Genomic DNA, 23,348 nt, shown 5'->3' with positions numbered 1-23,348 from the left:
GTCGAGTTCACTGCTCCTCCTGCCTTGCGTTCTGCACTGAGGTGAGTCTGCTGCGGCTGGCACTGCACCTGTTTGGCCCCCGCATGCCTCAGCTTCTGGGTTGTCACTGGGATGGCTACAGCTGCTGCCCAAGGAGTCACTGCAGATCTGTGGGAAAAACACCTCCTATTAGTCTTGTTCCAACAGGTCTGTGGTGGTGGTGGTGGTAACAGCGGGATCATGTTTCTTAATGGTCCCTCGAAGCGAGAAAAATGAGAAAAAATCACCCTCACACAAACCATTTCATAATACAGGTAACTCTCGATTTACGCGAGCTTGGTTTACACGTTTTTGAAATAACGCGTGGTCCAAAATCCAAATAAATGTTTAATTTACATGTTTTTTTCACTTCTACGTGATATTTCATGGAGTGTCCACCAGATGTCTCACGCAACTGTACTCACACGGCCACACAGCTGAGCTCAGTTCTTCCCGCGCGCCACTTGAACAGCTATACAGTACCCACGCTACTCAACAACAACAACAACAACACCCTCGCTGCTGTGCTACCACGAGGGGAAGGGCAGCCAGAGGAGGAACCACAAGAGGGAGAGGAGTCAGAGTGATACAGTAGGCAATAAAGGTACAAACCTACCTCTTGTTGGATTTACTACATTGTTTTGGATTTACGCCACCTCTTCAAGGACACAAGACTCGCAGAAATCAAGAGTTACCTGTACAAGTCCTTGCAGGAATCCCAAAGTTGCAGGAGATCCCAGAGTGCCCCACAATGCACTGAGTTAAACACTTTCTTGAGATCAACAAACGCTGGACAGTAAGGTTTGCAGTAAATAGATACCTTTTGTTTTACGCAAGTTTATCACCATCATTTCATGGACGCCTGCCCCTAGGAGCTCCCACCAGGGGATGGCCACGGCAGAAGAGCTTCCAACTTTCTCTATCCAGACACTCCCTCCTTGCCTGCTCAGAGTTTCTCAAAGATCTTTCCCCCTCTCCCTAACGTACTCTTGCACCCTATCCCTCCATTTCACAGGTCATCCTCTAGCATTCCCTCCCTCTATCTCACTCACATACACCCTTCTGGTCATCTTACTCTCCTCCATTCGCTCCATGTGGCCAAACCACTTTAAGGTCTGTCGCTTCACTTCTTCCACCACTCCACACTTGTTCCCTTCACCCCCATGACACATTCCAAAATGCTCGTACACAGTTACATCTTCCCCCTTCCCAAAGCAGAATGCCGTTTCCTGAAGGAAGATTACAAAAGTTAGCACAAGGCATGAAAATGAAGGATCTTGCCTACTCCTCCACCTTCTAATTCATCAATGCTCCTACACTCATCACTCCTACTTACAGTGGTCTGGGGGCTCTTGGAAACCTTCTCCTTCATTTTCCGACCCACTTCTCCAATCTGCAGCAACAGCGTGCCTGGGGAAGGGTTGATTTGGGTTAGACAGGAAATGCTTGTCATCAGAATTATGGCTTGTCACGATTTTTTAACAGGAATGATGAAGTAAATTTTAAGGGTGCTGGCAATGCTCTCTCTCTCTCTCTCTCTCTCTCTATCTTTCTCTATCTATCTATCTATGTATATTGCTTTAACCATTGGAAGGAGAGATGGATCAGTACTCTCTCTCTCTCTCTCTCTCTCTCTTCAATTTATCTCTCATTCTATCTTCCTTTTCTTCCTCCTTCTTTGTTTCTGAATTTCTCTTTCTTTTTTTTTTCTCTCTCTCTCTCTCTCTCTCTCTCTCTCTCTCTCTCTGACTCACCCACTCTGGATAGGGAGGTAACATCTCCTGGTCCGTCTCGAAGGCAAAGAAGCTGTACACTGTTCGCCACATATTGATGAACTGCTCCTGGGTCATAGTGGGCAGGAACCGCTGCTCATAGAGGCGATAATCACGGTTGTGGATGGTGGCGAAGCCGGTCAAGGGGTCGCAGTACTCTGGGGAGGAGAGGTGGAGGGGATATATAGACACAGACAGATATAGGATCGTATTTTAAAACATTTTGTCGCCCAAGTTCACATATTTGACAAGGCTTTCGTAGGAGCTGTAGGCCTTTCCAGGGGTAGTTTTATGACCCTGGTGGTAGTGTGACCCTTCCTCTGTACCATGAACCTAAGAAACACATATCTGACAAGGCTTTCGTGCGAGCTGTAGGCCTTTCCAGGGGTAGTTTTATGACCCTGGTGGTAGTGTAACCCTTCCTCTGTACCATGAACCTAAGAAACACATATTTGACAAGCCTTTCGAAGGCCTTTCCAGGGGTAGTTTTATGACCCTGGTGGTAGTGTGGCCCTTCTTCTGTACCATGAACCTAAGAAACACATATCTGACAAGGCTTTCGTAGGAGCTGTAGGCCTTTCCAGGGGTAGTTTTATGACCCTGGTGGTAGTGTGACCCTTCCTCTGTACCATGAACCTAAGAAACACATATTTGACAAGGCTTTCGTACGAGCTGTAGGCCTTTCCAGGGGTAGTTTTATGACCCTGGTGGCAGTGTGACCCTTCCTCTGTGCCATGAACCTTAAAAAACACTTATAAAGACCCGATTGATCCTCTCTTTGACCTTTAGAAATAGTCGATTTGAGAAGCGATGGTGTCTAAAAGTTTGGTCAATACACGAAAAATTGCGACAATCTTAATTATCACTTTGCTTTCACAACAAGAATCCTTCAATACACTTTCCTGTCACTCTGCAATCCTTCAATACACTTTCCCTTAACATGGTAGCAGCGACGGGCCAAATTTGTGGCTTTACCGTGTAGCAGCGATGGGCCAAATTTGTGGCTTTACCGTGTAGCAGCGACGGGCCAAATTTGTGGCTTTACCGTGTAGCAGCAACGGGTCACATTTGTGGCTTTTCTGTGTAGCAGCGACGGGACAAATTTGTGGCTTTACTGTGTAGCAGCGACGGGCCAAATTTGTGGCTTTACTGTGTAGCAGCGACGGGCCAAATTTGTGGCTTTACCGTGTAGCAGCGACGGAACGAATTTGTGGCTTTACCATGTAGCAGCGACGGGCCAAATTTGTGGCTTTACTGTGTAGCAGCGACGGGCCAAATTTGTGGCTTTACCGTGTAGCAGCGACGGAACGAATTTGTGGCTTTACCGTGTAGCAGCGACGGGCCAAATTTGTGGCTTTACTGTGTAGCAGCGACGGGCCAAATTTGTGGCTTTACCGTGTAGCAGCGACGGGCCAAATTTGTGGCTTTACCATGTAGCAGCGACAGGCCAAATTTGTGCCATGATTTAAACCCCAAAAAATAGAGGCATAAGGTATCGGAAAAGCCGCCCAAATTTTTCCACTCCGCCCGTACCACCTGACAAGCGATCTGTATTTCAAGTGGGTGTTCGCTGTTACGGAGTTGAAGACAGCCTCTCAGTGGATGGCCTTCCCTTAGGGCCGATGGGGTAGTGGCGGCTGCAGGGTTAGCCTCGCCCCGCACCTTGCCACACACTCCCAACAGCTCTCCCTTCCTCTGCAGCCGCCACTACCCCATAGGCCAGTTTCACGTGGAAAACTATAGCGTCGATCGCCGCCATTGGTAACGATCAAAACAAACAAAGTGACTGTGAAAGCGGCCCTAAATCTCTCTCGCACAAATTTGGCCCGTCGCTGCTACACGGTAAAGCCACAAATTTGGCCCGTCGCTGCTACACGGTAAAGCCACAAATTTGGCCCGTCGCTGCTACATGGTAAAGCCACAAATTTGGCCCGTCGCTGCTACACGGTAAAGCCACAAATTTGGCCCGTCGCTGCTACACGGTAAAGCCACAAATTTGGCCCACCGCCGCTGCTACACGGGTTATAGGCAAAAAAGTCCCACTGGATAAAGGGCAAAGGAGGTTAGGTACAAAGTCTATGATAAAAGTGTTACATAAGAGAACCAAGATCAAGAGGCTGAGAGGTTAAGGAACAAGCACAGATTGGCTGACCTCTCTTGGGCGAGGAGGAGGCTGCCGAGGGGGAGGCCGGGGAGTCATCGGAGAGGTCTAGGTCGACCCTGCCCTTATTTGAGTCTTCCTCCATGCAGTCAAAGTACTCCTGCGCTTCCACTGCCGTCTCCTCCTCCACCTCGGCTGAAAGTGGACGAGGGATGTTATTTTTTTCTATAGCAATGGAAGATTCGCAAGGGGAACAAAAGACAGGAAACAAAATTCCGCTAAGCATCCTTACAGCAAAGAGAGAACGTTTTGTTTAGTGGGCGCAACATCTGTGGTCATATGCCGGAGAGAGACAGAAGGGGAAGGAATTATGGGAGAAGGGAACAGTTGGAAAGTTTTGTTTAGTGGGCGCAACATCTGTGGTCATATGCCGGAGAGAGACAGAAGGGGAAGGAATTATAGGAGAAGGGAACAGTTGGAAAGTTTTGTTTAGTGGGCGCAACATCTGTGGTCATATGCTGGAGAGAGACAGAAGGGGAAGGAATTATAGGAGAAGGGAACAGTTGGAAAGTTTGGTTTAGTGGGCGCAACATCTGTGGTCATATGCTGGAGAGAGACAGAAGGGGAAGGAATTATAGGAGAAGGGAACAGTTGGAAAGTTTGGTTTAGTGGGCGCAACATCTGTGGTCATATGCCGGAGAGAGACAGAAGGGGAAGGAATTATAGGAGACGGGAACAGTTGGAAAGTTTGGTTTAGTGGGCGCAACATCTGTGGTCATATGCCGGAGAGAGACAGAAGGGGAAGGAATTATAGGAGAAGGGAACAGTTGGAAAGTTTGGTTTAGTCGGCGCAACATCTGTGGTCATATGCCGGAGAGAGACAGAAGGGGAAGGAATTATAGGAGAAGGGAACAGTTGGAAAGTTTGGTTTAGTCGGCGCAACATCTGTGGTCATATGCCGGAGAGAGACAGAAGGGGAAGGAATTATAGGAGAAGGGAACAGTTGGAAAGTCTGATTTAGTGGGCGCAACATCTGTGGTCATATGCCGGAGAGAGACAGAAGGGGAAGGAATTATAGGAGAAGGGAACAGACCCCAGGAGACGGGACACAACCCCCGATTAACCCTTTCATGGCTAAACGCTGGCAGCAGGCGTTAGGCGTATTTGTTGGTGGTGCTAAACGCTCGCTGCGGGCTCCAGCCGCACTCAAATCTCCCACATATGAGAGTGTTCCAACACTAATTCTCACAACACAGGATTGCCAATAGAGTGTGTTCATCACTAAATTTGGTGTAAAATCATATCAGCCCAGCGCGGCGAATCTATGGACGAGTAACTGGTGGATGTTCTTGCCCAATATAGCGGCATTTTTGCACAGCTTCACCTATCACCGACTGATTCTTTGACCAAATAGTTGTAAATATTGCAGTTGGCAATGCTCCCTTGCCAGAGTCTGAAGGAGAGATGTCCGCAGTTCCCTCAATATGGCTGATCATCGCGCACGCACCGACGTTAAGTGTTAACATTCAACACTCCCTGAACGTGCCTGTACGTTCACAAGAGAGGCATACATAACCAACTCCTATAGATCTGGACCTCCTCTTTCCAATGGTGTTTTGGTTTTTTAGCTGTGATGAATAGTTTTTGAGATACAGAGGTTAAAAGAGCCCCCCCATTGGACTGCCTGACTGTGCCTGAGGGGATAGTCGCGTCCACACTGCGCGCAAGGAAAGGGTTAATGGCTGGTACACTGCTGGGCACGATAACAGAAAACCTTGTTCCCGATAACCAATAACTGATAATGGAAAACCTTATTGGTGATAACCGATATTCATTAACTGGAGACACAAATATAGGCGATAACCGATACCGATATAAATCCACAATTCCGATACTAGCTAGTGATAAGTCCGATTGGCGAAAACGATACTATATTGATATTTCAAATAAAAAACCTAGATGAATTCAAATTTTCATTATCTGTATTTTAGAAAACTTACAAAACCTGAAAACCACACGTTGACACGTACCTATGGACGGAAATACTAGAAACGCCTGAACCGTGTTGTGTTATTTGGCGTCCCCGCCGTCAACGCTTTTGTTTACAAACACTGGTCTCTCGTGAACTGCGCATGCTCAGACCAGCAAGCGTAGACCTGTACAGTCTCACAAAGCTTTTTAACCATAATTAAGAGTTGCTGGAAGGCTGAATCAGACATACAGTGCCACTACCACCATCCCCGCTGTTTCTAGACCGACACTCTGTACGAGTTGTATTTATATGTACAGAGTGTCGTTCTAGAAACAGCGAGGATGGTGGTACTGTATGTCTGATTCAGCCTTCCAGCAACTCTGTTAAAAAGCTTTGTGAGACTGTACATGGCTACGCTTACTGGTCTGAACATGCGCAGTTCATGAGAGACCAGTGTTTGTAAATGACAATGGGACACCAAATAACACAACACCGGGTGCCTTCAATACCATGGCATGCTCACAAACGAATATGGAATATCAAATTTGAGGCAGTGAATAATCATTTTGGGGGCAAAGTTAAATGATTTTTCTCTTTGATATATTGATTTTTGTGTCTAACATGAAAAAAAAAATAGTGTTTTAATGTTGATGATCTAAGTATGAAATCTCTTCACCGAAGATATTTCATACCCCAAAGTTTTTTCATACAACACCGGGCGCCCGGCCACGTGTAGGGAGGAGACAATGTTTTTTTTTTGAGAGGCGGAAAAAAGTAGCGATTATCGCTAGTTTGCTTACACAAGTAACGAAGATACCGATATATATTTAAGTAAGTAGCGGATGGCCGATAACCCGATTTTGTTATCAGCGATAAAGTATCGCGATAACGCCCAGCTATGCCTGGTACCCACTCACTGCTGGGTGGACAGGGGCGTAGGGTATCGGAAAAGCCGTCCAAATTTTTCCACTCCGCCCGGGAATTGAACCCGGGCTCTCTCGGTTGTGAGCTGAGTGGCTCAGCCTCTTTGTGCAAGGTCATATCTCACACCTTCCACAGCCATCCACTCTGCTCAATCCCTCTCCACCAATCTGCTTCAACTTGTAGCTACCTGGGCTTCCTGGGCGATCCACCTCATCCAGCCTGGGCGGGAAGGCCAGGTGGAGGTAGTAGAACAGCCGCAGCTTCCTGGCCAGGTCGGCGCAGCACAGCACGCCAAACAGCCACGCCAGGGCACGGAAGGTCACCAGGTGTGTTCCCGCCACGTCCAGCATCTGTGGGGGGGTGGGGAGGGGGGGAGGAAAAGGTTAGGGAGAGGAAGGAAGGTGACATGTGGTAAATAACAGCCTCAAATGTAGAAATACTATAGTCTGTTTACTTAAGCTGGATTCCTGGTGCCTAGGCAGGTTGGTAAGCTTGCAGGTGATTGGCTGCACCGCTCCCCTGCTAACACTCATGTTGGACCACATCTTGCATGCTGGAGTGAGACATGTTTCTTTATTACATGCCACAGCTCACCTCACATACGAGGTAGCCAGCTTTGGTTGACACCGTCAGACTCAGCAGTGACTGTAGAATCAAGATGTGTTGTAAAAACTCAACAAAACAAAAAAGAAAATGGTATTATGATGAGTTGAACCGTGAAGATGTTAAAAAATGTTTATAACATGTTTTACTTATGCTCACTGTTTACAACAGTTGTTCATTGACTGCAGAAATATATTATTACGTTATGTAGGAAAATATCTTGTGAACACGACAGTGTGATCAGAATGCAGATAAAGCTCCATGTATGGAAAACACAGAGTTGTTTATAGCAACATGTCACTCGACACAACCATCACGGTGCACGACACCCTGCGTGACTATGTTAAAAAAAATGAGTGTCGTGCACCGTGATGGTTGTGGCGAGTGAAATGTTGCTATAAATAACTCTGTGTTTTCAATACATGGAGCTTTAACTGCATTCTGATCACACTGTCGTGTTCACGAGATATTTTCCTACATAACGTAATAATATATTTCTGCAGTCAATGAACAACTGTTGAAAACAGTGAGCATAAGTAAAACATGTTATAAACATTTTTTAACATCTTCACGGTTCAACTCATCATAATACCATTTTCTTTTTTGTTTTGTTGAGTTTTTACAACACATCTTGATTCTACAGTCACTGCTGAGTCTGATGGTGTCAACCAAAGCTGGCTACCTCGTATGTGAGGTGAGCTGTGGCATGTAATAAAGAAACATGTCTCACTCCAGCATGCAAGATGTGGTCCAACATGAGTGTTAGCGGGAGAGTGGAGCAGCCAATCACCTGCAAGCTTACCAACCTGCCTAGGCACCAGGAATCTGGCTTAAGTGAACAGACTATAGTATTGGTAACAGTAGCAGCACTTGTGGTATTACTATTGTCAGTACAGGTAACTCTGGATTCACGTGAGTTTGGTTTACGCGTTTTTGAAATAACGCGTGGTCCAAAATCCAAATAAACGTTTAATTTACACGTTTCTTTCACTTCTACGCGATATTTTCTGGAGTGTCCACCAGATGTCTCACGCAACTGGACTCACACGGCCACACAGCTGAGCTCAGTTCTTCCCACGCGCCACTTGAACAACAATACAGTACCCACGCTGCTCAACAACAACAACAACAACACCCTCGCTGCTGTGCTACCACGAGGGGAAGGGCAGCCAGAGGAGGAACCACGAGAGGGAGAGGAGTCAGAGTGATACAGTAGGCAATAAAGGTACAAACCTACCTCTTGTTGGATTTACTACATTGTTTTTGATTTACGCAATGACCTCTTCAAGGACACAATACTCGTGGAAATCCAGAGTTAGCTGTACTACGTCTACACACAATCGGTCGCCTGATATAACCGTACGAGAATGAGCCAAGTTCACCGAGTCCGTACATTGAAGGTGCTGGTGGCAAGGGCCTCTGCGCGGTCTCCCTGGCCCCACGGCGCCACGGCCAGGAAGAGCTGCTGGAAAGTGTCGTAGCCCAGCGTGTAGCCTTCCTGCGTGAGGGGGCCGCCCGAGCTGCTCCGTTGACGCACCTCCTTGTCGTCCCCGCCAAGGATCTGTTCCCCTCTCACGTACACCACCAGCTCCTGTGTCGGGGAAGAGACAGTTTGATTTACATAGAAATTCAGACCACACAGACCCCATGGTCCAGACTAGGTGGTGTGTCCTTAAGCCTAAGTGATTCTATGTTAATCAGATGGCTCCAAAACGCTGCATTTCAACTCTAGTTAATATAAGTTGAATGATTTTTTTTTTTTTTTTATTTACGTCGTGGCCTATTGTGCTGGTAGGCTTCTTCCCGGTGGATCCTGATGGTTGGTCCAAGGCTTCTTCCCGGTGGATCCTGATGGTTGGTCCAAGGCTTCTTCCCGGTGGATCCTGATGGTCGGCCCAAGGCTTCTTCCCGGTGGATCCTGATGGTAGGCCCAAGGCTTCTTCCCGGTGGATCCTGATGGTCGGCCCAAGGCTTCTTCCCGGTGGATCCTGATGGTCGGCCCAAGGCTTCTTCAAGGTGGATCCTGATGGTCGCCCAAGGCTTCTTCCGTGGATCCTGATGGTCGCCCAAGGCTTCTTCGGTGGATCCTGATGGTCGGCCCAAGGCTTCTTCCCAGTGGATCCTGATGGTCGCCCAAGGCTTCTTCCGTGGATCCTGATGGTTGGCCCAAGGCTTCTTCCCGGTGGATCCTGATGGTTGGCCCAAGGCTTCTTCCCGGTGGATCCTGATGGTTGGCCCAAGGCTTCTTCCCAGTGGATCCTGATGGTCTGCCTAAGGCTTCTTCCCGGTGGATCCTGATGGTCGGCCCAAGGCTTCTTCCCAGTGGATCCTGATGGTCTGCCTAAGGCTTCTTCCCGGTGGATCCTGATGGTTGGCCCAAGGCTTCTTCCCGGTGGATCCTGATGGTTGGCCCAAGGCTTCTTCCCAGTGGATCCTGATGGTTGGCCCAAGGCTTCTTCCCAGTGGATCCTGATGGTCGGCCCAAGGCTTCTTCCCAGTGGATCCTGATGGTTGGCCCAAGGCTTCTTCCCAGTGGATCCTGATGGTTGGCCCAAGGCTTCTTCCTGGTGGATCCTGATGGTTGGCCCAAGGCTTCTTCCCAGTGGATCCTGATGGTCTGCCCAAGGCTTCTTCCCAGTGGATCCTGATGGTTGGCCCAAGGCTTCTTCCCGGTGGATCCTGATGGTCGGCCCAAGGCTTCTTCCCAGTGGATCCTGATGGTTGGCCCAAGGCTTCTTCCCAGTGGATCCTGATGGTTGGTCCAAGGCTTCTTCCCAGTGGATCCTGATGGTTGGCCCAAGGCTTCTTCCCAGTGGATCCTGATGGTTGGTCCAAGGCTTCTTCCCAGTGGATCCTGATGGTTGGCCCAAGGCTTCTTCCCAGTGGATCCTGATGGTCTGCCCAAGGCTTCTTCCCAGTGGATCCTGATGGTCGGCCCAAGGCTTCTTCCCAGTGGATCCTGATGGTCGGCCCAAGGCTTCTTCCCAGTGGATCCTGATGGTTGGCCCAAGGCTTCTTCCCAGTGGATCCTGATGGTCGGCCCAAGGCTTCTTCCCAGTGGATCCTGATGGTCTGCCCAAGGCTTCTTCCCAGTGGATCCTGATGGTCGGCACAAGGCTTCTTCCCGGTGGATCCTGATGGTCGGCCCAAGGCTTCTTCCCAGTGGATCCTGATGGTTGGCCCAAGGCTTCTTCCCAGTGGATCCTGATGGTCTGCCCAAGGCTTCTTCCCAGTGGATCCTGATGGTCGGCCCAAGGTTTCTTCCCAGTGGATCCTGATGGTCGGCCCAAGGCTTCTTCCCAGTGGATCCTGATGGTCGGCCCAAGGCTTCTTCCCAGTGGATCCTGATGGTCGGCCCAAGGCTTCTTCCCAGTGGATCCTGATGGTCGGCCCAAGGTTTCTTCCCAGTGGATCCTGATGGTCAGCCCAAGGCTTCTTCCCAGTGGATCCTGATGGTCGGCCCAAGGCTTCTTCCCAGTGGATCCTGATGGTCGGCCCAAGGTTTCTTCCCAGTGGATCCTGATGGTCAGCCCCAGCCCGTCATGGCTCAGGCAAGTGTTTATAGTGGCGCCATCTTCTCTTGGCTCATGCTGCCCCCCGGAACTCCTTCTTGATTCACTTGGACGGTTTCCTCTAGAGTCCGGGTTGATGGGTGGTCTTCAGGACAGCATGTGGGTAGTTTTAAGCCACTCGGCGGTGACTGAAAAATCCCAGGTGGTAGCGTGGGGATTCGAACCCACGTCGTCCATCATGCGGTGAATGTGGGCCCAGCACACTACCACTCAGCCACCGCCTATACAGGTAATAGGCCTTGATTCAGTCCCACAGAGTGATCACTGATGTGGGACTGTCTTTCCAGGGATATCCCATGATTCTGTGTATGAACTTATTACTAAAGGCAGCAATATAATGGGGAGGCGGTGGCTGAGTGGATAGTGTGATGGCGCCGCGTTCAGGACGACGCGAGTTCAATCCCCGCCCGGTGCCACCAAGCTGGGATTTTTCAGTCACCGCCGAGTGGCTTAAAACTACCCACATGCTGTCCTGAAGACCACCCATCAACCCGGACTCTAGAGGAAACCGTCCAAGTGAATCAAGAAGGAGTTCCGGGGGGCAGCATGAGCCAAGAGAAGATGGCGCCACTATAAACACTTGCCTGCGCCATGATGGGCTGGGGCCGAACACCATCCAGGCCCCTCAAGAGAGCCTACCAGCGCTATAGGCATACACGTAAAAAAAAAAAAAAAATAAATAAAATAAATAAATAAATAAAATAAAATAACAGGCAACACTCACCCTCAGATCAGCCTGGCTCAGGAGACAGTCCGGGCCAACCGTACGCAGAGTGTTCCGCATCATGGCGTCCTCTAAGGTCTGCACCACCCTCAGCCTGTGCTTCACCCGCAGCCGCTCCACAGCCAGGTTGGTGATGAAGCCATAGTCCCTGTAAGCCGCCTCAAGCACCCCAATGATATTAACCTCCTCCTCCGCCTGGGTCTCGTCCGCCACGCTGTTTCGTCTCCTCCCGTAGCGACTCCCAGGGGTGGTGATGGATCCCAGGTACTCCGACAGAACCATCATGGCTTCTCCTTCATCACTGCAGCGCTCCAGCTTTGCGTGGTTAGCCCCCAGGATAGCCAGGGCGACCATGAACACCACCCTTGCACCGTCGTAAAAAAAACAGTCCACCACATGCACAGCAGCTTCGAACGGCATCACACTGAGGAAGAGCGTGAGGAACCAGGAGAGTGATACCAGGGAGATGACGCCAAGCTCGGAGAGGCGTGTGTGTAGCCCCGGCATGTGGTCCAGGATGAGGTCTTCCAGCACCCCTTGGTCGACGAGTGCCCCGACGACGCGTGTGTTGTAATAGTCTGGAAGCAGGCGTTCACTCAAGGCCGCAAGGAGCCAGAACGCCTCCTCTTCGTTGCAGTACACCAGCAGAACGGACGCTACAATGTTCATGGCCTGGCAGTACCCTGGGGATGAAAGCGATGTATTAAAACCAGTGCTCTAACTTGGGGATGTTCTGACCCTATTGGTGTGGTGACAGGGAGTGCTGGGGGGCAGCGTACGCAGAAACAAAGCTGGAAAGTTTGGTTTAGTCGGTGCAACGTCTGTGGTCATATGCCGGAGAGAGACAGAAGGGGAAGGAATTATAGGAGAAGGGAACAGTTGGAAAGTTTGGTTTAGTGGGCGCAACATCTGTGGTCATATGCCGGAGAGAGACAGAAGGGGAAGGAATTATAGGAGAAGGGAACAGTTGGAAAGTTTTGTTTAGTGGGCGCAACATCTGTGGTCATATGCCGGAGAGAGACAGAAGGGGAAGGAATTATAGGAGAAGGGAACAGTTGGAAAGTTTGGTTTAGTGGGCGCAACATCTGTGGTCATATGCCGGAGAGAGGCAGAAGGGGAAGGAATTATAGGAGAAGGGAACAGTTGGAAAGTTTGGTTTAGTGGGCGCAACATCTGTGGTCATATGCCGGAGAGAGGCAGGAGGGGAAGGAATTATAGGAGAAGGGAACAGTTGGAAAGTTTGGTTTAGTGGGTGCAACATCTGTGGTCATATGCCTGAGAGAGACAGAAGGGGAAGGAATTATAGGAGAAGGGAACAGTTGGAAAGTTTGGTTTAGTGGGCGCAACATCTGTGGTCATATGCCGGAGAGAGACAGAAGGAGAAGGAATTATAGGAGAAGGGAACAGTTGGAAAGTTTGGTGTAGTGGGCGCAACATCTGTGGTCATATGCCGGCGAGAGACAGAAGGGAAGGAATTATAGGAGAAGGAACAGTTGGAAAGTTTGGTTTAGTGCAACATCTGTGGTCATATGCCGGAGAGAGACAGAAGGGGAAGGAATTATAGGAGAAGGGAACAGTTGGAAAGTTTGGTTTAGTTGACGCAATATCTGTGATCATATGCCGGAGAGAGACAGGAGGGGAAGGAATTATAGGAGAAGGGAACAGTTGGAAAGTTTGGTTTAGTGGGTGCAACATCTGTGGTCATATGTCGGAGAGAGACAGAAGGGGAAGGAATTATAGGAGAAGGGAACAGTTGGAAAGTTTGGTTTAGTCGGTGCAACATCTGTGGTCATATGCTTGAGAGACACAGAAGGGGAAGGAATTATAGGAGAAGGGAACAGTTGGAAAGTTTGGTTTAGTGGGCGCAACATCTGTGGTCATATGCCGGAGAGAGACAGAAGGGGAAGGAATTATAGGAGAAGGGAAGAGTTGGAAAGTTTGGTTTAGTGGGCGCAACATGTGTGGTCATATGCCGGAGAGAGACAGAAGGGGAAGGAATTATAGGAGAAGGGAACAGTTGGAAAGTTTGGTTTAGTGGGCGCAACATCTGTGGTCACATGCCGGAGAGAGACAGAAGGGGAAGGAATTATAGGAGAAGGGAACAGTTGGAAAGTTTGGTTTAGTGGGCGCAACATCTGTGGTCATATGCCGGAGAGAGACAGGAAAGGAAGGAAAGTTTGGTTTAGTCGGTGCAACATCTGTGGTCATATGCCGGAGAGAGACAGAAGGGGAAGGAATTATAGGAGAAGGGAACAGTTGGAAAGTTTGGTTTAGTGGGCGCAACATCTGTGGTCATATGCCGGAGAGAGACAGAAGGGGAAGGAATTATAGGAGGAGGGAACAGACCCCAGGAGACAGGACACAACCCCCGATTAATACCTGGTACACTGCTGGGTGGACAGGGGCGTAGGGTATTGGAAAAACCACCCAAATTTTTCCACTCCGCCCGGGAATCGAACCCGGGCTCTCTCGGTTGTGAGCTGAGTGTGCTAACCACTGCACCACGAAGCCCCCTTACTCAGAAACAAACAAGGGACAGTAGTAATAAGTGTAATTCAAAGTAGTAATATATGTAATTTTGAAAACTAAAACCGCATCTTAATCGCTATTGCAGAATGGTTAGGCCTGATAGCCACATCTGAGTATGTCTAAACTTACAGCAGACACATAGACAATATATACTTGATGTTCACTCCAGCAATGTTACAACACCCAAGAATACACTGGTCATATAATTATAACACCTGTCATCTAAAGTCATACACACACACACACACACACACACACACAACTGGGGAAACATACAGTCTTCTCAGAAACACAAAAGCATCATTTACATATTTAGATGAAAAAATGCTGAACTAATATTTCCTCTTCTCTTCTCTTCTCTTCTCTTCTCTTCTCTTCCTTCTATAATCATTTCCCATTCCTTCCCTTTTCTCCCTTCCTTTCCCTTCCCTTCAATCCCTTTCTCTTCCTTTTCTTTCCCTTCAATCCCTTTCTCTTCCTTTCCTTCATATTTCTTTATCTTCCTTTCCTTTCCCTATATTTTCTCTTCTCTCCTCTTCTCTTCCTTCTATAATCATTTCCCTTTCCTTCCCTTTTCTCTCTTCCTTTCCCTTCCCTTTTCTCTCTTCCTTTCCCTTCCCTTCAATCCCTTTCTCTTCCTTTCCTTTACATTTCTTTATCTTATTTTCCTTTTCCTATATTTTCTCTTCTCTTCTCTTCCTTCTATGATCATTTCCCTTTCCTTCCCTTTTCTCTCTTCCTTTCCCTTCCCTTCAATCCCTTTCTCTTCCTTTCCTTTACATTTCTTTATCTTATTTTCCTTTTCCTATATTTTCTCTTCTCTTCTCTTCCTTCTATAATCATTTCCCTTTCCTTCCCTTTTCTCTCTTCCTTTCCCTTCCCTTCAATCCCTTTCTCTTCCTTTCCTTTACATTTCTTTATCTTATATTCCTTTTCCTATATTTTCTCTTCCCTTCCCTTCCCATCTTCTTCTCTTCCTTTCCTTCTTTATCCCCCTCCCCCTCCTACACACACACACACAATAAACTAATCACATTGATGATACGTCCAAGGCTGGAATATGCAGCATTAGTGTGGTCACCAAGATTGAAGAAAGAAATTATAAAGTTGTAAAGAATACAAAGAGCAGCGACTGAATTACCGGAAACTCTGAGAGAACGTACTTATGAAGAAAGACTGGAGAAATTGGGACTAACAACACTGGGGAGCGGAAGAGAGAGAGGGGACCTAATAGCATTGTACAGGATACAAGAGGGATTGGAGAAATTGGACAGGGAAGACCTAGTGGTACGTGACAGAAGTGTGACAAGAGGCAATGGTAAGAAACTGAAGAAGAGCGACTGTAGGAGAGACATCAAGAAATACAGTTTTCCACACAGAAGCACAACAACATGGAACGGACTTGACGAGGAGACTGTGTGTGCAAAAACGATTCATGAATTTATTAAAGCCAAACTGGATAATAAGGGTTATGGAGACAGGACAGCACGAGCCTAGTACGGCTCTTTTCCTGTATTTCACAACTAGGTAAATACAACTAGGTAAACACACACACACACACAGATTAAGTGAAGAAATAGTATCGGCAAAGAGTGTGCAAAGTTTCAAGGAAAAGTTGGATATTTATAGATATGGAGACGGGACCACACCAGCGTAAGCCCAGGCCTGTAAAATTACAACTAGGTAAATACAACTAGGTAAACACACACACACACACACACACACACAAATTCAAAACCTAACCTAACCTTGCCTAACTTTGCCTAACCTAACTTTGCCTAACCTAGCCTTGCCTAACCTTACCTAACCTAACTTTACCTAACCTAACCTTGCCTAACCTTACCTAACCTAACTTTGCCTAACCTAACCTTGCCTAACCTTACCTAACCTAACTTTGCCTAACCTAACCTTGCCTAACCTTACCTAACCTAACTTTGCCTAACCTAACCTTGCCTAGCCTTACCTAACCTAACTTTGCCTAACCTAACCTTGCCTAGCTTTACCTAACCTAACTTTGCCTAACCTAACCTTGCCTAGCCTTACCTAACCTAACTTTACCTAACCTAACCTTGCCTAACCTTACCTAACCTAATCTAACCTTCCCTAACCTAATCTAACCTTACCTAACCTAACCTTGCCTAACCTTACCTAACCTAATATAACCTTCCCTAACCTAATCTAACCTTGCCTAACCTTACCTAACCTAACTTTACCTAACCTAACTTTGCCTAACCTTACCTAACCTAATCTAACCTTCCCTACCCTTGCCTAACCTTACCTTGCCTAACCTTACCTAACCTAATTTAACCTTCCCTAACCTAACCTAACCTTGCCTAACCTTACCTAACCTAACTTTACCTAACCTAACCTTGCCTAACCTTACCTAACCTAATCTAACCTTCCCTAACCTAATCTAACCTTGCCTAACCTTACCTAACCTAACTTTACCTAACCTAACCTTGCCTAACCTTACCTAACCTAATCTAACCTTCCCTAACCTAATCTAACCTTGTCTAACCTAACCTAATCTAACCTTGCCTAACCTAATCTAACCTTACCTAACCTAACTTTACCTAACCTAACCTTACCTTATCTAACCTTCCCTAACCTAATCTAACCTTACCTAACCTAACTTTGCCTGACGTAATCTAACCTTACACACACACACACACACACACACACACAGACACACACACTCATGAATTTAAAGCCAAACTGGATAATAAGCGTTATGGAGACGGGACAGCACGAGCCTAGTACAGCTCTTTTCCTGTATTTCACAACTAGGTAAACACACACACACACACACACACACACACACACACACACACACACACACCACACCAAAACCTTGAGGAGGAGGTGGAAAAGATCGATAGGATGGGCCCTTACATAGAAGGAAAAACAAGGCCATTTAAATTAAGCTTAAGATCGTGGAAGGCAAGAGAGGAAATTTTATACAGAACAACTAAATTAAGGGAAATAAAAGAATGTAAGGAAAAATATATATAAAGAAAAATAGAAGGAAAGGAAGAAATGGAATGAACTTCTAGCAGAGGCAAAAGAGAGGAATAGTCTTGTGGTGTAAACTTGTGGAATAAATCAACACAGAATGATGTCACTGTGTTGTATGGAAAGTCTCATTAGTAAGGAAGCATATATGAATTTTCTGAGTCAAGACTGTTTGGGGTTTTGTTAGGTTAGGTTAGGTTAAGTTTACCATAAGAATGACCTCACTGTGTTGTATAGAAAGTCTCATTAGTAAGGAAGCATATATGAATTTTCTGAGTCAAGACTGTTTGGGGTTTTGTTAGGTTAGGTTAGGTTAAGTTTACCATAAGAATGACCTCACTGTGTTGTATAGAAAGTCTCATTAGTAAGGAAGCATATATGAATTTTCTGAGTCAAGACCTATAGTGACTGTTTGGGGTTTTGTTAGGTTAGGTTAAGTTTACCATAAGAATGACCTCACTTTGTTGTATAGAAAGTCTCATTAGTAAGGAAGCATATATGAATTTTCTGAGTCAAGACCTATAGTGACTGTTTGGGGTTTTGTTAGGTTAGGTTAAGTTAACCCTAAGAATGACCTCACTTTGTTGTATAGAAAGTCTCATTAGTAAGGAAGCATATATGAATTTTCTGAGTCAAGACTGTTTGGGGTTTTGTTAGGTTAGGTTAGGTTAAGTTAAGTTTACCATAAGAATGACCTCACTTTGTTGTATAGAAAGTCTCATTAGTAAGGAAGCATATATGAATTTTCTGAGTCAAGACCTATAGTGACTGTTTGGGGTTTTGTTAGGTTAGGTTAAGTTAACCCTAAGAATGACCTCACTTTGTTGTATAGAAAGTCTCATTAGTAAGGAAGCATATATGAATTTTCTGAGTCAAGACCTATAGTGACTGTTTGGGGTTTTGTTAGGTTAGGTTAAGTTTACCATAAGAATGACCTCACTTTGTTGTATAGAAAGTCTCATTAGTAAGGAAGCATATATGAATTTTCTGAGTCAAGACCTATAGTGACTGTTTGGGGTTTTGTTAGGTTAGGTTAAGTTTACCATAAGAATGACCTCACTTTGTTGTATAGAAAGTCTCATTAGTAAGGAAGCATATATGAATTTTCTGAGTCAAGACCTATAGTGACTGTTTGGGGTTTTGTTAGGTTAGGTTAAGTTTAGGTTAAGATCTGAAGAGGAAAAAACAGAGGTATTGTTTTGCCCTGTATTTCATAAGTAGGTAAACACACACACACATACACACACACACACACACTCACCAATGGCAGGGTTCCTCCAGGCATAGGCACACAGAACTCTCCTCAGCGCCGAAATCCCCGTGTCACTCTGGAAGGCTGGGTGTTCAGGCAGCGAGCGATGGAGGTCTCTCTCAATCTCCTCGTTGGCCGGCCCTCCTCTCTTCAGACCGGCCACCACCGCCTGCTCATAGTGGCCGGGGTGTGTGGCCTGTTCATTGATGGCACCTGGAGTGTTTGTGTGATAAGGGAGAGGGTGTTGAGGAAAGCTAAATGGCATGGACACACAAATCAGGTAGTAATAGAATGGAAAATGTTGGAAAGTTTTGTTTAGTCGGCGCAACATCTGTGGTCAAGACCTATAGTAACTGTTTGGGGTTTTGTTAGGTTAGGTTAAGTTAAGTTTAGGGTATCTTCAAACACATGATAGCCAGCCAGCACCTTATGGTATAAATCAACACAGAATGACCTCACTTTGTTGTATGGAAAGTCTCATTAGTAAGAAAGCATATATGAATTTTCTGAGTCAAGACCTATAGTAACTGTTTGGGGTTTTGTTAGGTTAGGTTAAGTTTAGGGTATCTTCAAACACATGACAGCCAGCACCTTATGGTATAAATCAACACAGAATGACCTCACTTTGTTGTATGGAAAGTCTCATTAGTAAGAAAGCATATATGAATTTTCTGAGTCAAGACCTATAGTAACTGTTTGGGGTTTTGTTAGGTTAGGTTAAGTTTAGGGTATCTTCAAACACATGATAGCCAGACACTTTTGGTATGGCATAAATCAACAAAGAATGACCTCACTGTGTTGTATAGAAAGTCTCATTAGTAAGGAAGCATATATGAATTTTCTGAGTCCTATAGTGACTGTTTGGGGTTTTGTTAGGTTAGGTTAGGTTTAGGGTATCTTCAAACACATGACAGCCAGCACCTTATGGTATAAATCAACAAAGAATGACCTCACTGTGTTGTATGGAAAGTCTCATTAGTAAGAAAGCATATATGAATTTTCTGAGTCAAGACCTATAGTGACTGTTTGGGGTTTTGTTAGGTTAGGTTAAGTTTAGGGTATCTTCAAACACATGACAGCCAGCACCTTATGGTATAAATCAACAAAGAATGACCTCACTTTGTTGTATAGAAAGTCTCATTAGTAAGGAAGCATATATGAATTTTCTGAGTCAAGGCCTATAGTGACTGTTTGGGGTTTTGTTAGGTTAGGTTAAGTTTAGGGTATCTTCCAACACATGATAGCCAGCACCTTATGGTATAAATCAACCAAGAATGACCTCACTTTGTTGAATGGAAAGTCTCATTAGTAAGAAAGCATATATGAATTTTCTGAGTCAAGACCTATAGTGACTGTTTGGGGTTTTGTTAGGTTAGGTTAAGTTTAATGTATCTTCAAACACATGATAACCAGCACCTTATGGTATAAATCAACACAGAATGACTTCACTGTGTTGTATAGAAAGTCTCATTAGTAAGGAAGCATATATGAATTTTCTGAGTCAAGCACTATAGTAACTGTTTGGGGTTTTGTTAGGTTAGGTTAAGTTTAGGGTATCTTCAAGCACATGATAGCCAGCAACTTGTGGAATAAATCAACAAAGAATGACCTCATTTTGTTGTATAGAAAGTCTCATTAGTAAGGAAGCATATATGAATTTCTGGGGTTTTGATAGGTTAGGTTAAGTTTAGGGTATCCTCAAACACATGATAGCCAGCCAGCAACTTATGGTACAGTATAAATCAACAAAGAATGACCTCTATTGTTTTTCCCTCATTCAAGTTGGACGGTGAGGATGTTGAAGTGAGATTAATTGAAAACATTGACTCGACGCTCACCAGAAAAGATCATCCACACTTCTCGCCGCACGGAGCCTGGCAGCCCCTTCAGGACGAGCCTCAGAGTCTCCACCGTTCGGTACATGGTCACCCCGCGGCCGTACTCCTCCCAGTGACGCTCCCAGTTCTCCTCCCGGCGACGATTCTGCTCCTCCTCCTGTGTGGGCGAGACAAGTTGAGTGGCTGCGGAGAATGCCAATCTGCCTTTGGTCGGCATTATAAGAGGCTTTCGCTCCCTACATCAGCTGTTTCTAAAGGTCAAAGATGGGGGCAGTTGGGTTCTAATGAGTGTTTCTTTAGGTTCATGGCACAGAGGAAGGGTCACACTACCACCAGGGTCATAAAACTACTCCTGGATATGCCCACAACTCCTATGAAAGTCTTGTCAAATATGTGTTTCTTTAGGTTCATGGTACAGAGGAAGGGTCACACTACCACCAGGGTCATAAAACTACTCCTGGATATGCCCACAACTCCTATGAAAGCCTTGTCAAATATGTGTTTCTTAGGTTCACAGTACAGAGGAAGGGTCACACTACCACCAGGGTCATAAAACTACTTCTGGATATGCCCACAACTCCTACGAAAGCCTTGTCAAATATGTGATCTTGAGCGACAAAATGTTTTATATATATGAACCTCGATCTTCAAAGTCTCTCTCTCTCTCTCTCTCTCTCTCTCTCTCTCTCTCTCTCTCTCTCTCTCTCTCTCTCTCTCTCTCTCTCTCTCTCTCTCTCTCTCTCTCTCTCTCTCTCTCTCTCTCTCTCTCTCTCTCTCTCTCTCTCTCTCTCTCTCTCTCTCTCTCTCTCTCTCTCTCTCTCTCTCTCTCTCTCTCTCTCTCTCTCTCTCTCTCTCTCTCTCTCTCTCTCTCTCTCTCTCTCTCTCTCTCTCTCTCTCTCTCTCTCTCTCTCTCTCTCTCTCTCTCTCTCTCTCTCTCTCTCTCTCTCTCTCTCTCTCTCTCTCTCTCTCTCTCTCTCTCTCTCTCTCTCTCTCTCTCTCTCTCTCTCTCTCTCTCTCTCTCTCTCTCTCTCTCTCTCTCTCTCTCTCTCTCTCTCTCTCTCTCTCTCTCTCTCTCTCTCTCTCTCTCTCTCAGGTGGGTGAGCAGAGAGGAAGGGAGGCGTTTCTTTGAATGGAAGGTGACTGACAGAAATAGTGAGGGCCTAGAATGGAATGTGAGAAAGTGGAAGAAAGAGATAGACAGTGCAGTGAAAGGTGACGGTCTGAGGAGGTGGAAGCATGTGATGGAGCGAAAGACTACTTTGGAGTGGTACAGGGAAAAGGAAGCCCCGCAGTGTGTCAGCTGGTATGATGGAAGCCTGGGTGGTGATCTTCTCTTCCAAGCTCGAGCGCAGTGTATGAATGTGAATGCAAGAAACTACAGGTGGTCTGAGTCCCGCAGCAAAGTGTGTCAGATGTGTGACAGGGGTGTGGATGAAACTGTCGTGCATGTGATACTGGTGTGCGGGAGGTACCGGAGAGAAAGGACGGAGATGATGAGGGTGGCAATGAGTGAGATGGGCTGGGATGTGAATGGGAGGATTGCGAGGACAGAGAGGGAATGGATGCTGCTGCTGCTGGGACTGAGTGATGAAGCAAATGATAGAATTATAGAAGCCATGAAGAGTTTTCTGGAAAAGATGTGGTGTGCAAGAAATAGGGAATTGGAAGATTTGTAATGGATACTGCTTGTGTTGTTTTTATTTTTACAGGGCGTGCCGATACGAAGGCCTGACTCTCCAACGGGTCACCTGTACAGCAAGAGCAAGAGCAAGAGAGCTCTCTCTCTCTCTCTCTCTCTCTCTCTCTCTCTCTCTCTCTCTCTCTCTCTCTCTCTCTCTCTCTCTCTCTCTCTCTCTCTCTCTCTCTCTCTCTCTCTCTCCCTTCCTTCCCCAATAAATTCCTCCCTTTCATTTTATTTCTTTTTTTACCTCACATATTTTCCCTCCCACCCTTTCTCTCTCTCTCCTTTCCTTCCTTCCTGCACCCTATCCTTTCCTCCCTTCCTTGCCTGGTATATTTCTCTCCCTTTTAATTCTCCTTCTTTCTTGTTTTCCTCCACATTTTCTCCCACCAGCAGCCTTCTCTCCCTCTCCCTCTCTCTCTCTCTCCTTCTCTCACTCACTCACCCCAACATCCTCCTCTGGGTCGCTGTACAGGGCCCTCAGTGGCAGGGTGCTTGTGCCAGCCTCTGAGGTGTCGGTGGGCAGGGAGCCGTTGTTCTCGGAAACGCTGCTAATGCCTGGCAAGGAAGAGACTGGTTGTATTATGTTCAGTGGAAAGTTTTGTTTAGTGGGCGCAACATCTGTGGTCATATGCCGGAGAGAGACAGAAGGGGAAGGAATTATAGGAGAAGGGAACAGTTGGAAAGTTTGGTTTAGTCGACGCAATATCTATGGTCATATGCCGGAGAGAGACAGAAGGGGAAGGAATTATAGGTGAAGGGAACAGTTGGAAAGTTTGGTTTAGTGGGTGCAACATCTGTGGTCATATGCCGGAGAAAGACAGAAGGGGAAGGAATTATAGGAGAAGGGAACAGTTGGAAAGTTTGGTTTAGTGGGCGCAACATCTGTGGTCATATGCCGGAGAGAGACAGGAGGAAGGAATTATAGGAGAAGGGAAAAAGTTGTAAATTTTGGTTTAGTGGGCAACATCTGTGGTCATATGCGGAGAGAGACAGGAGGGAAGGAATTATAGGAGAAGGGAACAGTTGGAAAGTTTGGTTTAGTGGGCGCAACATCTGTGGTCATATGCCGGAGAGAGACAGGAGGGGAAGGAATTATAGGAGAAGGGAACAGTTGGAAAGTTTGGTTTAGTGGGCGCAACATCTGTGGTCATATGCCGGAGAGAGACAGAAGGGGAAGGAATTATAGGAGAAGGGAACAGTTGGAAAGTTTGGTTTAGTGGGCGCAACATCTGTGGTCATATGCCGGAGAAAGACAGAAGTGGAAGGACTTATAGGAGAAGGAACAGTTGGAAAGTTTGGTTTAGTGGGCAACATCTGTGGTCATATGCCGGAGAGAGACAGCAGGGG

At 46.5% G+C, this 23,348-nt stretch overlaps 1 protein-coding gene across 2 annotated transcripts in view; it reads right to left on the bottom strand.

The window, feature by feature from the left end:
* The window catches only part of LOC126982390 (TBC1 domain family member 9-like), a 51,031-nt gene continuing 27,683 nt past the window's right edge, over positions 1 to 23,348 (bottom strand). For both annotated transcript variants that reach the window (XM_050834404.1, XM_050834403.1), the window contains 10 exons: positions 22,444 to 22,556; positions 20,318 to 20,474; positions 18,489 to 18,692; positions 11,687 to 12,369; positions 8,784 to 8,981; positions 6,975 to 7,137; positions 3,943 to 4,086; positions 1,773 to 1,948; positions 1,355 to 1,428; positions 1 to 147 (listed from right to left, as the gene is read on the bottom strand). In XM_050834404.1, the coding sequence (XP_050690361.1) occupies positions 1,387 to 1,428; positions 1,773 to 1,948; positions 3,943 to 4,086; positions 6,975 to 7,137; positions 8,784 to 8,981; positions 11,687 to 12,369; positions 18,489 to 18,692; positions 20,318 to 20,474; positions 22,444 to 22,556 (1,880 nt within the window). In that variant the 3' untranslated portion in view covers positions 1 to 147; positions 1,355 to 1,386. The remainder of the gene's footprint in view (positions 148 to 1,354; positions 1,429 to 1,772; positions 1,949 to 3,942; positions 4,087 to 6,974; positions 7,138 to 8,783; positions 8,982 to 11,686; positions 12,370 to 18,488; positions 18,693 to 20,317; positions 20,475 to 22,443; positions 22,557 to 23,348) is intronic.

Source organism: Eriocheir sinensis, chromosome 50 (assembly GCF_024679095.1).
Source record: "Eriocheir sinensis breed Jianghai 21 chromosome 50, ASM2467909v1, whole genome shotgun sequence".
Taxonomy (NCBI): Eukaryota; Metazoa; Arthropoda; class Malacostraca; order Decapoda; family Varunidae; genus Eriocheir; species Eriocheir sinensis.
The sequence above is the reverse complement of the archived record's forward strand: the minus strand, read 5'-3'. Positions and strand labels throughout refer to the sequence as shown.